This window comes from Spermophilus citellus (assembly GCF_964194105.1).
Source record: "Spermophilus citellus genome assembly, chromosome: 10".
Classification (NCBI taxonomy): Eukaryota; Metazoa; Chordata; class Mammalia; order Rodentia; family Sciuridae; genus Spermophilus; species Spermophilus citellus.
In genome coordinates, this window is record NC_138197.1 from 84,500,392 (window position 1) to 84,518,652 (window position 18,261).

General features: G+C 33.8%; 1 protein-coding gene across 2 annotated transcripts in view; it reads left to right on the plus strand.

The window, feature by feature from the left end:
• TBK1 (TANK binding kinase 1) overlaps positions 1-18,261 on the plus strand; it is a 45,170-nt gene that overhangs the window by 13,163 nt on the left and 13,746 nt on the right. For both annotated transcript variants that reach the window (XM_081310305.1, XM_081310306.1), the window contains 7 exons: positions 173-354; positions 6,564-6,724; positions 10,329-10,439; positions 12,926-13,105; positions 15,791-15,987; positions 17,071-17,129; positions 17,518-17,609. In XM_081310305.1, the coding sequence (XP_081166431.1) occupies positions 173-354; positions 6,564-6,724; positions 10,329-10,439; positions 12,926-13,105; positions 15,791-15,987; positions 17,071-17,129; positions 17,518-17,609 (982 nt within the window). The remainder of the gene's footprint in view (positions 1-172; positions 355-6,563; positions 6,725-10,328; positions 10,440-12,925; positions 13,106-15,790; positions 15,988-17,070; positions 17,130-17,517; positions 17,610-18,261) is intronic.

Genomic DNA, 18,261 nt, shown 5'->3' on the forward strand with positions numbered 1-18,261 from the left:
AATTGAAATATGAAGCGGGTTATGTAGAATATCTGTTACTTTGAGTGAAATGTTTTTGCATCAACTTATGGGAGGACATTGTGTGAATGAGTGTATTATATCAATGAATTTGAGATGTGTGTACACATAGGTACCCACATATGATTCCTTTGTTTTATATTTATTACCAAAGTGGGAGGAATGAATCACCTTCGAGAAAATGGAATAGTACACCGTGATATCAAGCCAGGAAATATCATGCGTGTCATAGGGGAAGATGGACAGTCTGTGTACAAACTCACAGATTTTGGTGCAGCTAGAGAATTAGAAGATGATGAACAGTTTGTTTCTCTGTATGGTACAGAAGAATATTTGGTAAGTTATATATCACTAATAATTTTATATAAAAAATATTTTTAGTTGTAGTAGGACACAATATTTTTATTTATTTGTTTAATGTGGTGCGGAGGGCCAAACCCAGTGCCTCACATATGCTAGGCAAGTGCTCCACCACTGAGCCACAACCTCAGCCCTAAACATTTCATTTTAAAATGCTAAACATATAACAAATATAATTGGATAATTGGTAAGCCAGCTCATGATCTATAAAATGTTATGTGTAATTTTTATAAAATAATTTGAATTTTCTATTCTAATGAATATGGTGTGTAAGAAGGCTATCGGATATTGGTTCTTTTTTTTTTTTAATATATTTTAGTTGTAGATGGGCACATACCTTTATTTATTTTTTTTATGTGGTGTTGAAAGTTGAATCCAGTGCCTCACAAGTGCTAGGCAGGCACTCTGCACTGAGCCACAGCTCCAGCCTAGGATATTAGTTCTTGAGGGCACTATTTTTTTTTTTTTTTTTAATTTTTTTGGAGAAGTACCAGGGATTGAACTCAGGGACACTTGACCACTGAACCACATCCCCAGCCCTATTTGCATTTTTTTTAGAGACGGTCTCACTGCGTTGCCTAGCACCTTGCTTTTGCTAAGGCTGACTTTGAACTCGATTTCCTCCTGCCTCAGCCTCCCCAGCTGCTGGGATTATAGGCATGTGCCACTGTGCCAGGCAAGGGGGCACTATTTTTCTTAGAAGTTTTCTAGTACCCTTAAGTCTTTTAATTTTACTTATGTCATGGATGTTTATTGAAACAAAAAGCTATCTGTAGCCTCAAGAAGATTCTAGCCACTAAAGGATACTATTTTTGGGTCAGAACAGTTAAGACATTATAAGCTTGTTATGATACTGTTCCCTTTAGAGCAAAATTAATTATATTTCTGAATCAGAAAATTGTATTCAGAGAGAGTTGGTTATTGAAAAACCAAAAGGACTATTTTATATACAAAATGAAATGCCTCTATAAATACCTAATTCGAAATGCCAGAGATGAAGAAAAGCTCTTTGGTTGAAAAGGTTTATTTAGGTGTGTTTGTGTGAAGTTAGCAAGATTTGAAACACTTAAGAAAATATTAGTTAAAAGTAAGTACCTTGGGCTGGGGACGTGGCTCAAGCGGTAGTGCGCTCGCCTGGCATGCGTGCGGCCCGGGTTCGATCCTCAGCACCACATACAAACAAAGATGTTGTGTCCGCCGAAAACTAAAAAATAAATATTAAAATTCTCTCTCTCTCTCTCTCTCTCTCAAAAAAAAAAAAAAAAAAAAAAGTAAGTACCTGGGCAAAGCCAGCCTCAGCAACTTAGTGAGGCCCTAAGCATGATCTTATTTCTAGGACTGGGATTGTGGCTCAGTGGTAGAGCGCTTGCTTAGCATGTGCAAAGCACTGGGTTTGATTCTCAGCACCACATACAAATAAATAAATAAAATAAAAAATTTCATCAACAACTAATAAAAATATTTTTTAAAAAAGATCCTGTTTCTAAATAAAATACAAAATAGGGCTGGGAACATGGCTCAGTGGTTAAGCGCTCATGGGTTCAATCTCCAATACAAAAAAAAAAAAATTATGTAAGTACTTTGGATATGTAACTGGGAAGTTTATGTAGCTATCATTAATTGTTCATGGCTCTGAGGATCTTGACAGTCTTAGGTTCTGTGACTTTTCCAATTGCATGTTGCTATTGTAATGTTATAAGATGAAGAATAAAGTCTAGCAACCCCCTATAGCTTTATTCAGATTATTGTAAGTCTGCATAAATTCAGGCATCTTATTTGTTTTCCTAACAATATATAACCCCAAACTGATCTGTAGTTATGTTTGATGATCTTTTAGCTAAATTACCTAAAAATGGGTATCATTCATTCATTCCATAAATATTGATGGAGGGCTAGGGTTGTGACTCAGTGGTAGAGCACTTGTCTAGCACATGTGAAGCCCTGGGTTCGATCCTCAGCACCACATAAAAATAAATAAATAAAAATAAAGGTATTAAAAAAACAAACCAAAAAAACCTAATATATATATACATATATGTTTGTGTATATGTATGTATATATATGTTTGTATATGTATGTATATATATGTATATATGTATATAGTGCTTGTGAACCAGGCACTGTTCTAGCTAATGAGATTTCTAAGGCAAACCACACACACACCATTCCTTCTGTATGGAGCCCCCATTCTAGTAGACAAAACAGAAGTTAACAAGATAATTAGATAGTTAAATAAGATAAATTTGGAACATTAAAGTTTTGCAGAGATAATATTTTAAAAAGTATTAGCAGGAGAAAGATAGCCAAGGAAAGTGTCCTTTAAGGCCTAAACAAACTGACAATGAAATGATAAAAAGAAGCAAGACAGAGATTTGAGGGTAAGTGTTATAAGCATCTGCAAAAGGTCTAAGACAAAAATGACCTTAGGTGTTCAAGAGACATAAGGAAAGTAGTTTGGCTGGAATTTAGTAGTAGGAGCTGAAAATTAAATAGTAATGTGGGGCCTACTAGATGATACAGGGCACCCTGTCAGATGAACACCCTGTTTTTATAAATATTTCACAAATTATCTTGGAGTGAAATTCTTAGATAATATAATCAACTTACATACCTAATTGAAAGAATACTATGATATCTTAATAATATAAAGGAAAATAGTTCACAATAAAAAATAGGTATTTAATATGTAAAAGTTTGGGAACAACTTCACTTGTAAACAAATTATATATGCTTGTACCTGTATGCATGTTATTTTGAATACAATTGCAGTGATAGCTTCCATTTACTAAATCATTTATCACAAAATCACAGTATGGTCATTGGCATGATTTTCCAGAGTAGTGAACAATTATTAGTAAAGTGTTTAACTAAACAAAGCAGGTTTAAATAATAGCTGCATTCTTGGGAAAACAATACAGAAATGCTTTGCCATACATACAGAGTTAGAAATAGATTTCTCATGCAAATTAAAACTACCCTGAGAATTCATTTCACTTCGGTCAGAATGGCAATCATCAAAAATATAAGCAACAATAAATGTTAGCAAAAATGTAGAGAAAAAGGCACATTCATACATTGTTAGTGGGACTGCAAATTGGTACAAACACTCTGGAAAGCAGTAGAGATTCTTTAGAAAACTTGGAATGGAATCACCATTTGACCCAGTTATCCCATTCTTCAACATACACCCAAAGGACTTAAAATGAGCATACTATAGTGATGCTGCCACATCAATGTTTATAGCAGCTCAGTTCACAATAGCTAAGCTATGGACCCAACTTAGGTGCCCTTCAACAGATGAATAGATAAGGAAAATATGGTACATAGCCACAATGGAATATTACTCAATCATAAAGAAGAATGAAATTATGGCATTTACAGGTAAACGGATGGAACTGGAGACATCGTGCTAAGTGAAATAAGCCAGTCCTCCCAAAATAAGGGCCAAATGTTCTCTCTGATATGCAGATACTAACACACAATAAGAGATGGGGGAGTCGAAGTTCTTTGGATTAGACAAAGGGGAATGAAGGAAAGGGGGGACAGGAATAGGAAAGACAGTAGAATGAATATGACGTAGCTTTCCTATGCTCACATATGAATACATGATCGGTGTAACTCCACATGATGTACAACCACAAGAATGGGAAGTTAAACTCCATGTATGTATAATATGTCAAAACACTCTTGACTGTCATGTATACCTAAAAAGAACAAATAAAAAAATAAATATTAAAAAAAAGAAATTTCTCACTTGCACAACTACCTGGCAGGATATTGGAAAGTAATTTGTGATGTGGAAACAGTGTATTTTGGAAATGTTAGATATATAGCATGATGCCTCTAAATTGTCTCTGCCCATCAAATACCAGTAGCCTTTCCCAATTATGGTGATGACCATAACAAACAGCCTTCATCAGCTTGCTCCCCATGCCAACTCTTTCATATCTCCTCCTAGAAACACTAGCTTTTGCTTCTAACTGACTTTTGAGAAGAACAAAACATTCAATAAATTAACTCCAAGTCCATGTTGTACTGTAGGCTCAAATTATATTCTAATCCATTTCCTATTTCAAAATAACCTTATCCCTATTTTCAAGTACAGAAAATTTTAATACTTTAATACCAGAAGTTTTAAAATAAATAATAGTCTGAAGCTCAGCAATCTAGAAACATTCTGTATTTAAATGAAACTCTACGTATTTGGAATTTTTCAGGAATTACCCAGCCAGAAGTTAAATCTTCTATCTTCATGGACTAAAGCCCCAGGAAAACATCATTCTTTCTTCCATTGTTTTTTTATCTGACCCTTATTATCTCAATGATATAATCCTGAAAGCCTTGGAGTAGCTTTATTCCTATTACAGATGCAATCATCCAGGTCCAGGAATACCAATCTGTGTATATCACAAGTGGCACATTTGGGAGAGAGCCAGTGGGCACAAACATGTCACACCAACATGTGTCAAGCCACTCCCAATCAGTCACTACCTGGGGAAGTGCTTCAGTCTACCAGTTTAACTTGTGTACTATTGTACCTTTTTAGGTGATCCCCACTTTGTCTCCTTATAGAATCACTGTATCTCTTCTTTCCAGGTTGATGGCCTCATGTTCTAGAAGATATCAGATATGTCCAGGTATTTCAGGCCTAGTGTACACTAAGCACTAGCTGCTGGATCTGGCTGTCATTTTGAATAACAGTCACTTATTTTCTATGCCACAAAACCAACATAGCTGCTGAGACTCCATGTATCTGTAAGGCATATACTTGGAAACTCATTTCAAAGCCAGGTCTTATAATGCTTATCTCTGCTTCTCATTTCACACTAAAATATTTCCCAAAATTGTCTTTCTCCCTCCAGCACCCATGACCCTCTCCTACAAAATCCAGAGACTGATGTTTTGGGAGTCAGATTCATAGATTGCATCATTTAAAAACCACTCCTGGTAGTATTTCCTACATGGTTTCCAATTCCCATAAGCTTTAGGTAAATCCCACAATGTCATAAGAGTTTGTTTTAGTTTGGGGTTATTTGGGTGAGGAATCTACTTTGATTCCTAGTACATTTATAAAGCTTTATCTCCCAAGAACCCTCAAGTTGCCAGTATATAATGTTCAAAAGGCAAATGTCAGGAGGCTGAGCTAAATGTCTAGATCTTTATACTCCTACATCTTTTCTTAGAAGATCCAGCTATTCTCAGCAAATCTGGAATAGTGTCTCCTGTGCTTAATGACATGTTTAACATCAGACCAGCTACTTACCTAGGTCATTAGATCCCCAATGCATTTAGTCAAGATAGTCCTCTGAACTGATTCTAGACAATTTAGTTTTCCCTTCAGAACCAGTATGATCACTAATGGATTGCATGTGAGGAATGAAGCAAAGAAATCAAAGTCACCTGATAGGTTTTGGGTTATGAACAAATGGATAGATGGTGGTATTATTTATTTAAAAGGTAAAGATAGGTAGGAAACAGATTTGAGAAGACCATAGTCTTTTGGATGTGTTAAATTTGAGCTGCCTTTTAAACATTAAAAAGAACAATAGGATATATGAATCTGAAGCTCAGGACAGGAGATAGATTTAGAATTAAAGTGTATACAGAATATTTAATACTCTAGACCTGAATGGGAAATGAGAAAGTAAGGTAACTGTTTTGCTGTGGTGGGAAGCAGAGAACTGGATGACAGTTGAAAAGGTTTGTGAGGTCAATTTAGGATTTTGTTTTTACGTTTTTAAAGAAGTTATGGAGAGGGAAAATTGATCCGTAAAGTAAAAGGGATAATAATTGCAAGAATTCATTTCTGGAGTTGGTAAGATAATATGAGGGCCTCCAGAGTACAAACGGAAAAGTTGGTCTTTGATGGGAGCTGTTTTGTTTTACCTGAAAAATAAGTTTAACAAATGGACTCAGGTTCAGGTAGGTTAATGTATGCTAAAGGATCTAAAGGAGAGTTGATCTGATTGATATTTCCTACTTGAAGTGAGATCATCAAAATCAAGGGTCAAGGAGTTGGTATTAAGATTTGAGATGAAAAAGGAAAGATGTGAAATAGTCTTTTGAGAATGGGAGCATGAAATCATTAGGAAAATATGATAGAATTCTAGACATTGAGGACCCATTTTTGGTGTAAACATATTGGTCACAGCTCATTGTTTTTCATCCTTTTTGTTTTTTCTTAGCATCCTGATATGTATGAGAGAGCAGTGCTAAGAAAAGATCATCAAAAAAAATATGGAGCAACAGTTGATCTTTGGAGCATTGGAGTAACATTTTACCATGCAGCTACTGGATCCCTACCATTTAGACCATTTGAAGGACCTCGCAGGAATAAAGAAGTGATGTAAGTGGGCCCATCTTAAATTAGAAATAATTTTTTAAATGTATGTATTATTTTGTTTTCACCATATTGTAGAAGTGGACACTAATGAAAATTGGCTTATCAGTCATTTCTGATTTCTTATAAATTATCTGGTGTTTAATAAGAATGCAGTCTTATAAAAGTATGTAGCCATAATTTTCCATATCGTGTTTAAATATCTTATGTATAAAATGGTGTCTGATCTTTGGTCCAGCGTTGAAAGTACACCACATCTTGATTTCTATTTCAGCATACTGTTTCTTTGTTTCACTTTGAGTATTGAGTATTTATCAGCATTTTTCCTCCAACTGAAAAAATAAGATTCTGCAGAGTACCAGAACCATTACCAGATCTAAAAGAAATATAATTCTTATTCTGCACTGGTCTGATTCCTTTTGCCATTTTAAAAATAACATTTTGGCAATAGTAAAATATTAAATTTTTTTCTCATATTGCCAGTTTGGTTTAGAGACTGCATTTTACTAGTATAGTATATTATGTATTTTTAGAAAACAGTGTAAAAAATCATTTATTTTAAACCAAATAATCAAGGAAAAGAGAAATTTGTAGGTATGAAATTTATTATAAAATTTATGTGTGCACTGGCCATGCTTCTTTTTTATTTTAAAAGAAATGAATGACCAACCTTGCTTCATGAGAAATAGTCAACCCACATACATATAAAATTATAAGGTTATGAGTATTTAGTGTAGTAAATGATTTGGAACAATAACTCACTGACAATCTAACCTGTGAACCTTTCTTTTATATCTTTATATATTTTTCAGACTTTTATATTTTTAAAAATATTTTTTTCATTGCAGTTGGACATAATACCTTTATTTTATTTATTTGTTTTTATGTGGTGCTGAGGATCGAACCCAGGGCCTCACACATGCTAGGCAAACACTCTATTGCTGAGCCTCAACCCAGCCCCAAAACCTTTATATTTTTGACCCTACCTTTTGTAAGCGTACAACTTAAAGTAATAATCTCCACTGTAAAACTATAACCTTTTATTTAGTCTCATCTCAGAAAATTGAGGGAGAAGCATATTTTTTGCATTTGTTGATTTAAGGAAATAAAATAAATTCATACCCTTTCGATAACACTTGGTACTCATCATTTTCCAGCATGGATGGTACATGGGAGAAGACATCCTATTAACTGCACTGATTATTTTGGTATAGCATTAGCCCGAGCCTACTTTCTCAGCAGTGCCCTGTTTAATAAGATCCTTTCATGAACAATGACTAAGTCTGTTTTAGTTAGCTATTTTGCCACTGTGACCAGAAGGCCTGATAAGAACAATTTTAGAGGAGCAAAAGTTTATTTGGAGCTCATGGTTTCAGAGGTGTCAGTCTATAGGCGGCCAGCTCTATTGCTTTATGCCTGGAATAAGGCAGAATATCTTGGCAAAAGGGCATGACAGAGAAAAGTAGCTTAGGACAAGACAACCAGAAAGTAGAGAAAGAGCTGTACTTGTCAAAGGAGCACCCTCAGCGACCCATCTCCAGCAGCACCCTTCCTGCCTATAGTTTCCATCCAGTTAATCCATTCAAGTGGATTAATACATTGATTATGCTAAGGCTGCTATGACCCAATTATTTCATCTCTGAACATTCTTATTGTCTCCTACATGAGCTTTTGGGAAACACCTCATAGCTAAACCATAACAGTCAGTTTGTGTTCTTCTCATTAAATGTAAATTGTTCCTAAGTTATGCTTTTTAGATATGTTTTAAAGCAAGCATTTCTTGATGTTGTAGAAATGGATTAAAGAAAAGTGTGATGTTCCCTAGTAAAGGAAACATTTGGCTCTTAGGCAATTAGAAATACGTGAGAGTTTTGTCTGACTTCAATGTGGACAGTTATAAATTAGAAGAATTTATCTTTTCATATAGAACTCTGCTTTAATGAGCGCTGATATTAGTAAATGTTAGAGGTGCTTAAAGTAGTCAGTAATGACTATTTTACTGTACTGATAATGATATATTCATCTCCTATTATAGCAGTGTTGCTCCTTTAGCATCTTATTTGTATCTTCTGAATGTTTATATGTGGATCTTATTTAGTTAAGCTTTTTTAAGAATATGTATAAGAGTTAGGCAATGTGGAACATGCCTGTAATCCCAGTGAAGTGGGAGGCTGAGGTAGGAAGATTATAAGTTCAGAGCCAGTCTTGTTGATTTAGTGAGACCCTACCTTAAAATAAAAAATAAAAAGGTCTGGAGATGGAGCTCAGTGTTATAGTGCCCCTGGGTTTAATCCCTAGTATCAAAAAAAAAAAAAAGAATTTATGTAAGAATTCTATCATTCCTCTGTTAACCTCTGTTTTGCAGAAATCTTATCTATCTCCATTTATTCCTCCATAATCAGGTCCTTCTTGCATAAACTCACCTTGTTTTTCATTAATTTCCTTCTTTGAAAAATCTTTTCTCAGGGTGTGATAGTGCATGTTTATAATCCCAGCAACTCAGGAGGCTGAGGCAGGAGGATCACAAGTTTGAGGCTAGCCTCAGCAATTTAGCAGGGTCTAAAGCAACTTAGAACCTGTCTCAAAATAAAAACGGTTGAGGATGTGACTCAGTGGTTAAGCACCTCTGGGTTCAATACCTGCTTCCCCCCCCAAAAAAAAAATATATCTCTTAAAGCAGAAATTGTGACTGTTTCTACTTAGGAGGCAGCAGTCTAAATCAGTCAGTTGTACTGATTGGTTGAAGGGTTTTTTTTTGTTTGTTTGTTTTAACACATTGATTTACTCAGCACACATTTAGATATTAAATTCTGATATGAGATTATGTAAGATCCTTCTGTATTATGTAACATGATATTTTAATATGGGTGAAAGTATTCTTAAATGTCTGAAGCTCTCTCACCTTTTCCCCCTACTTTTAGATTTTATTTAGGAAAGCTTTGAAATGCTTTAAAATACTGTTTTCTTTGACTTGCTATGTCATTTAGTGGTATTTTGCTTCCCCATCAATCTCTCTTTGGTTCATCTTTATTTTTATCATCATCAGGAATCACATAAAATTTGACTTACAATTTTGGTCTATACATCTATTCCTATATGTGTATATATTTTTTCAATATACAGAATTTTTTCTGATACTGTGCTATGTTATAGTTTTATCTTTTTTTTTAATTTTAAAAAAATGTTATTGTTCATTATGCAGTAATTTTATAGTCCAGTTGACTGTGCCTTTAGATAATGTGGGTAAGAAGGATTAGATGCTATTTTGATGGTCTAGAGATATTCTGTGACATAACTTTTTTTGTTTGCTCCATTTTTTCAGATGGAAAAATTAATATTTTTGTTGTGAACATCAAGATGCTGTTAATGGCACTCTGAGATCCCAAATGAAAATTAATTATGGCATATATAAAATAATCATACAACCACTATTCTACTTCAGTCAGTCAGATTCAAAATATTTTGATTGTTTTATGGATCCTGTGACCATCAATCACAATTCGTCTAGTAGATAATTGTAGGTGCAATTGAGGAAATACTTTTGCAAAACCCATTAATAAGCCATGCAATAATGAACTGCTTATTTTATTATGCTTTTATTTCTCCCAAGGTATAAAATAATCACTGGAAAGCCTTCTGGTGCAATATCTGGAGTACAGAAGGCAGAAAATGGACCAATTGATTGGAGTGGAGACATGCCTGTTTCTTGTAGTCTTTCTCGGTTAGTATATGTACTTAGTTCTCATTGTTTGCACTTGGGATTTTTAAATGTTTGTTGCCTAAAATCACAAATACTGAAATACTTAAGTATAGTTTGGTTTTAGTTATTATTAAAGCATGTGATTTTTGTCATTTGTGGTTATGTAAAGATTTATTCTGAGCTTATGTAAACAATTTCCCCAAGACAGGGCATATAATTTTTTATAGTTCATTAGAATTATACCTAATAGTGGAGTTCCTTGTGACATATTCATATGTAGACATAACATAATTGGCTCCATACATTCTCCATTATTTTTCCTTCCCCTCTTCCCTCACCCTGTGCCTCTTCCCCTGTTTTTCTGGTCTTTCTTTTATTCATAGGGCATATATTTTTTGAGATTGCTAATCACTAGTCTTGGAGTTCTTCCAAAGTCAAGATTCTACTCAGGACCTTGATATTTTTTTTTTTGTATTGACCTTCATATTGATGTACCACAAAGAATGATGTAGATTTGAATAAACATCTCAACTGGAGTTGTAAAAAGCAAATGCTAAGAAGTGTGACACTATCCTCATTTTAAAAAATATTCTAATAAGAATGTCCTACTATAAGTGGAAAAAAAATACTTAAATTATTCAAAAGGCAAAATAATGGTTTTCTAGTACTTTTTCAGAATTTCAAATGTTTATATGGGTCCTAAGTTAGCATCCAGAATTCAAAAAAAAATGTTGTTTATAAGATAAGAATCCTTTTATCACACACAAAAAAAATAATGTAAAAGAAATTAAAAGTAGAATAAATTATGTAAGATTTTTACTCGGGAAATAAAGCCAAAACTCATCAACATTTGGAATTATCGAATTAACTTAACATTTTTCCTGAATGTGATAGTAGTTTAATCCACAAGTGAATACACAGAGGGTCTGATGACTTTGGCACCGATTAAAAGTTGTGGGCACTAGGACTTTAAATATCACAAATTAAATGAAAACAACAAACCAAAAATGTGATAGACTACAAAATAAATAAGTAAATAAATAACCATCTTTTTTCCTGTCGTAGTAGTCAAGACAAGATGGAGAGCGAAACCTAACCCAACTGGTTTAAGTGAAAAAGGAAATAGATTGACTTTGTAATTAAAAGACCACATACATATGACTCAAAGCACAGCTGAATCCTTGACCTCAGACTGTCATCAAGACTTGGTCTCTTTCCATTGTTCAGATATGCTTTTCTCTGACTTTTCTTCACTTCAGGTCAGACTCTTTCCTGGGAGCTACTGATGACTGCTGGCATTCCCAAACTAACATTCTCACAGTTTTGAAATCCCCATAGGAAGAAGACTGACTTTGTTTCGAAAACATTTCTGGATTGACTTTCATTGTACTAATTTGTACTATCACTTGGCCACCTTCAGTTAATCACAATAACCACATGTCCATCTGTGCACAAGGAGAGGTGCTAGAGAGTAGAGGGGTTTGAAGTCCTTATAAAGGAAAGAGAATGGATACCTGTTTAGCAAAAATAATGTCTACTGTGTACTTTAAAGTCCGTTAATGGGATTCTTGTGGTTGTCACATAGCCAAATTTAGAATTTAAAGTCTATTTCAAATTCTGTTGTTGAGGGTATCTTTGAACATGTTTTTTATATAATTGTAAAAGCATGAGGCAGAATAAGGGTTCTTCCACTCAATTTTTTTTAAATATATAAGCTTTTTACTCAAATTATTCCTTGTTAAATAGGTATTGATTGCTAGATTATTATAGTAGTTTTACTTTCTAAGGAAGTATACTAAAAAGATGTATTGAGTTCCTTATATAAAATTATATGTTGGAGTGCCATATTACCAGGATTATTGAAGAGTTTTTGCTGGAATTAAAACATTGTCTTAGCCTCATTGACCATCTGGTTTCTAATCACCTGCTCTTACTGGTTATCCATATACATAGATGATCGGGAAAAGTGAGGAAAGTGAACAAGGAGGGAATCAAAGAGAAAATCAGTAAAAGATAAGCTAACATTAAAAAGCTGTATTTCCTAATTCATTGATAAGTAACATTAAATAAAAGTTATCTGGCTTTCTGAAAAGTTGGCAGACTTTAATTTTTCAAGAAAATTAATCCAGTAATTAAAGTTCAGCATCCTTAATCCAAAATGCTCCAAAATCCATAACTATTTGAGGGCCAGTGTGGTACAAGTAGAAAAACCCACATCTGACCTCATTGACAGGTCATAGACAAAAGGCAGGTACACTAAAAATACTGTATAAAATTACCTAATGCTATGTGTGTAATGTATTAGTGAATTTGAGACTTTGGTTCCATTCCCAAAATCTCTTTCATAAAGTATATACACATATGCAAAGTTTGAAAAAATTTTGAATTCAGAAACATACAGACTGTAATAATACTAGCAATTCCTTTAATTCATTGGTAAATGTTATGATTCTGTACCTAAACAAAATGTGACATTTACTCTTTAACTTTTTTCAATACTATTTTAGGGGTCTTCAGGTTCTACTTACCCCTGTTCTTGCAAACATCCTTGAAGCAGATCAGGAAAAGTGTTGGGGTTTTGACCAGTTTTTTGCAGAAACTAGTGATATACTTCATCGAATGATAATTCATGTTTTTTCACTACAACAAATGACAGCTCATAAGATTTATATTCATAGCTATAATACGTAAGTACCTTTTTTTTAATGTTTTTATGACAGAATGATATGTTATGTAATAAATATTTTCCGGAAATAGAAAAGATATCTCAGCTTCACTAAAGGCACCCACTCTCACTAGGAAAATTATGATTGAGTGCATAATAATTCCTTTTCACTTTTCTCTTAAGTAAAAAGGATTAATTTTCTTAAATCCCTAGGTAGATTAACTTGTCTTTAAACTGCATGTTTTAGAAAACTAATTCTTGGACTTCTTTTGAATTATATAATCACATAACCACGAAATACCATGTACTAATAAATGAGCTGGATTTTAAGAATATTATCTTATTTTTAAAACATTAAAGCCCAGGGGCTGGGGATGTGGCTCAAGCAGTAGTGCACTTGCGTGACATGACAGTGGCCTGGGTTCGATCCTCAGCACCACATACAAACAAAGATGTTGTGTCCGCCAAAAACTAAAAAATAAATATTAAAAAAATTATCTCTCTCTCTCTCTCTTTAAAAAAAAAAAAAAAACATTAAAGCCCAAATATAGTGTAGTTTTGATTTGCACTTAGTAGGTGCTGGAGATCAATCAACATTTGTTTTACATAAACAAAACCATATTACACCCATGTGGCATATACCATATATACAAACATGGGTAGGTGCACATGCTCACACACTGCCTATAAAACTGAGGAAAGGGGCTGAGGTTGTGGTTCAGTGGTAGAGTGCCTGCCTAGCACACATGCGGCACTGGGTTCGATCTTCATCACCGCATAAAACTAAAATAAAGGTATTATGTTCACCTACAACTAAAAAATATACTTTTAAAAAACCTGAGGAAAGTAAGTTAGATGGATTGTATCAAAATAAATACTCTGATTGTGATATTTTACTATATTGCAAGAAGTAACCATTGGGGAAACTGGATGAAAGGTATATATGGCATCTTTCTGTATTATTTCTTAACGACTGCCTGGGAATCTCTACAGTGACTTCAAAATAGAATGATTTTTAAAATGAAGAAGGGATAATAACACTCATTTAACATGCCTTAGTTTCTGTTCTGACAAAATTTAAATAGCAGTTTTCATGCCTAATAAAAAAGGGGATGAGGATATAGATCTATGGTTGAGTAACTGCTTAGCATTCATGAGGCCCTGGGTTCAATCCCCAATACCAAAGAGGAGGGTAGAGTAATAGGGGTAAAATAAATTAGATGAAAAAATTTATAGATACTATTATCCAATATATCTAATATGATACATAAAATATAAGTGCGGTAATATTAATGTAATATTGTAGTATATTATTTACCTTTATTTTGGTACTTAATGACCTAAATAAATATACATCATGAGGGTTGGAGTTGTGGGTCAGTGTTAGGGCACTTGCCTCACATGTGTGAGGCACTGGGTTCAGTCCTCAGCACCACGTAAAAAATAAATAAAGAAAATAAAGGTATTGTGTCCATCTACAACTAAAAAAAATTTTTTTTAAATATGCATCCTGGTTAGATGTTGCCCGTCAGTTTTTGTTCTAAAACACTTGAATTTTTAAGCCGGGCTCTGTGGCACATGCCTATAATCTCAGCGGCCTCAGCAAAGATGAGGCACTTAGCAAACTCAGTGAGACCATCTCTAAACAAAATACAAAATAGGGCTGGGGATGTGGTTCAATAGTTGAGTGCCCCTGAGTTCAATTTCCAGTACAAAAAAAAAAGGGGGGGGTGGGGGCTGGGAATGTGGCTCAGTGGCTAAGTGCCCCTGAGTTCAATCCCAGGTATTGCGCCCCCCACCCCACCCCCCCCAAAAAAAAAACTTTTCAGCCTGAGCCAAATCAAAACAGAAGCTTGTGGCAAGGCCACATCACAACATTATTGCTAAAATATTTTTTTAATTTCAAAGATCTGCTCTGGGGAAGTGTACCTTTTCCCCCAATTTTGAAAATATGTGGTTTTCTTAATTTATTACAAGTTGTGTTGCAAATATAGTGTTGGTTTTTAAGTATTTAAGTCATTTAACCCTCAAGAATTGTAAAATCAGTACTATTTCTATTCCCATATACTGGTGAGGAAACAAAGTACAGACGAATTAAGTAACAGCATTGCACAGCAAGAAAGTGGAAGAGCTGGGATTTGAACCTACTTGTCTATGAGACTCAGAATCAGTATTCTTAATGTCTCTGTTATGTTTTCCCCCATCTTTAAACATTAGGAATCTTGTATATTACAAAGGTAAATAAACAGAAAAAATATTTTAGAATAGACTTCTATAAGGACAAGTTACGGAATTTTCATTTTAGTGGACATTTTAGTATCCACATTAAAAAAAAAAACGGTATTGTAGGGACTGGTCAAGATCTTAGAAATTAATGTCATTGCACTCAACATTTATTTTATTTTTTTAAATAAATTTTCTATGACCAGCCATCTCTCTCTTATATTTTATTTATTTATTTATTTATTTATTTATTTATTTGAGAGAGAGAGAGTTTTAATATTTATTTATTTAATTTTTTTAGTTTTCGGCGAACACAACATCTTTGTTAGTATGTGGTGCTGAGGATCGAACCCGGGCCGCACGCATGCCAGGCGAGCGCGCTACCGCTTGAGCCACGTCCCTAGCCCCTGCACTCAACATTTAAACTAAAATTGTACTACTCATTTGATCTAAAATTACTTTGTCTTCAACTTTTTTTATACAGTGCTACAGTATTTCATGAACTGGTATATAAACAAACCAAAATTATTTCTTCAAATCAAGAACTTATCTATGAAGGACGACGCTTAGTCCTAGAACCTGGAAGACTGGCACAGCATTTCCCTAGAACCACAGAGGAGAATCCTATCTTCGTTGTAAGCCGGGAACCCCTGAGTACCATAGGATTAATATATGAAAAAAGTAAGTTGAGATTTTTCTTGTTCTTATTGTCCATTAAAAAAATACCAAAAATATGTAATTATAAGTGATTGTAATTTTCATAAAGTTGATGGTAACATTGTAGAACTTATAAATGTTAAAATTTGGTAAATTAGTCAAAAAAGAGAAGTAGTAAAATTGAAAACCTAATAGTCATAATTTGATGTCAATTATTTTGTTTCATAAAGTGGTAAAATAGTTTTCATGTATATATTTTACTATAACTCTGCTTTTAAGTTGTGCTGATATGCAGAATTAACCTTTCATATCATAAATGTTAGAAAATATGTATTATATCCAGTGTGTATTCAACATTGTACCAGGCTTTAGAATCTAAGAAAAGTTGTATCTGCTTTTTTTTTTAATTTTTTTTAGATGTATATAGACACAATACATTTATTGTATTTATTTTTATGTGGTGCTGAGGATCAAACCCAGTGTCTCACATATGCTAGGCAAAGTGCTCTACCACTGAGCCACAGCCCCAGCCCATATATATCTGCATTCTTTTTTAGTTGTAGATGGACATAATATCTATTTTATTTATTTATTTTTATGTAGTGGTGGTGCTGAAGATTGAACCCTGTGCCTCCCACATTCGAGGCAAGCACTCTACCACTGAGCTACAGCCCCAGCCCTGTATCTGCATTCTTAAGATCTTAAAGTCTTGAAATCTTAAATTATTCACTCCAAAACATGAATTACCCAAATTTTTACCTTCCTATTTAGAACTTTGGAAACACTGACCTTATTATGTTGGAATATATTTAAGAAAAAATGAGGGGCTGGGGATATAGCTCAGTTGGTAGAGTGCTTGCCTCACGTGTACAAGGCCTTAGGTTCAATCCCAAGCACCACGAAAAAAGAAAAAGAAAAAAAGAAAGAAAAAATGAGATGCCTTAGAAATATTGAAGGTAATTAGGGCATGAGCATTATTGTTTCACATAGGTTTTTTAATCAGGAAAAGTACACTAAAGAGTTGACACTGATATTTAATTTAGACATTCTGTTTGCCATATAAAGAATAAAATAATTTACTCAGAAATTATCTTTCTGATATTTCAGTTTCCCTCCCTAAAGTACATCCACGTTATGATTTAGATGGGGATGCTAGCATGGCTAAGGTTAGTATTTAATTGAATTATTATGTAAACATTGAATTATCCTATCAATAGTGGAAGAAATAAAATATATTATATCTTTATAAATGCCTCTGGCTTAGAAAATTATTAATTTAATTAATTACGCTTTCTAGATTGTTTTGTGCTCTCTTCCTTATTTTCTATCCTTTCTTGAACTCATTATAAGAAAATTTTATCGAGACAGTACATGTGTAAATAATGTTAAGGATGAAATATTTATTTTAGTTATATCTGCTCTTAGCTTTTTAATGTTGGTAGTTTATTGTGTTTTTAATTTATCTGATAGAAATATATAGGCTTAAAATTTTTTGTGAAAGTTTTTTTACTCTACCACCGTTGGCACCAAATATTGATTTTTTTTTTCCATCAGGCAATAACAGGGGTTGTATGTTATGCCTGTAGAATTACCAGTACCTTGCTGCTTTATCAGGAATTAATGCGAAAAGGGATACGATGGTTAATGTAAGTAATAGATGAAGATTTTAAAAGTGATCATCTCATAGACCTCACTAATTAACTGATAATCACCCCATTGTTGATAGTTTACCACTTCAGACTAATTAGTTACATGATTGATTTTTTTAAATGTTTTTTTCAGTTGTAGATGGACACAATACATTTAATTTAATTAATTTATTTATTTTTATATATATGGTACTGAGGATTGAACCCAGTGCCTCACACATGCCAGTCGAGAGCTCTACCACCGAGCCACAACCCCAGCCCTTGATTTTTATTGTACTATATTTACTTCACAGTTAGTTTATAAAACATTTAGAAGCTATTTTTCCACTTATTTCCTACAATAATTTTATGAGATAGGATTGTTAGAATCTGAATATTAAAACTTATACAACATGTCAGATGTGGTAGCACACACCTGGAATCTCAGCAGCTAGGGTACTGAGGTAGGAGGATCACAAGTTCAAGACCAGCCTCAACAACTTAGCAAAACATTGTCTCAAAATAAAAAAGTACTGAGGATGTAGCTCAATGGTAAAGCACCTCTAGGTTCAATCCCCAGAACCCACCCACCCTGCAAAAAAACCTTACACAACATCTTTACCATGTGATAGCAAATGAATTCCTTTTCCAAAAACAATGACTTGGTTGT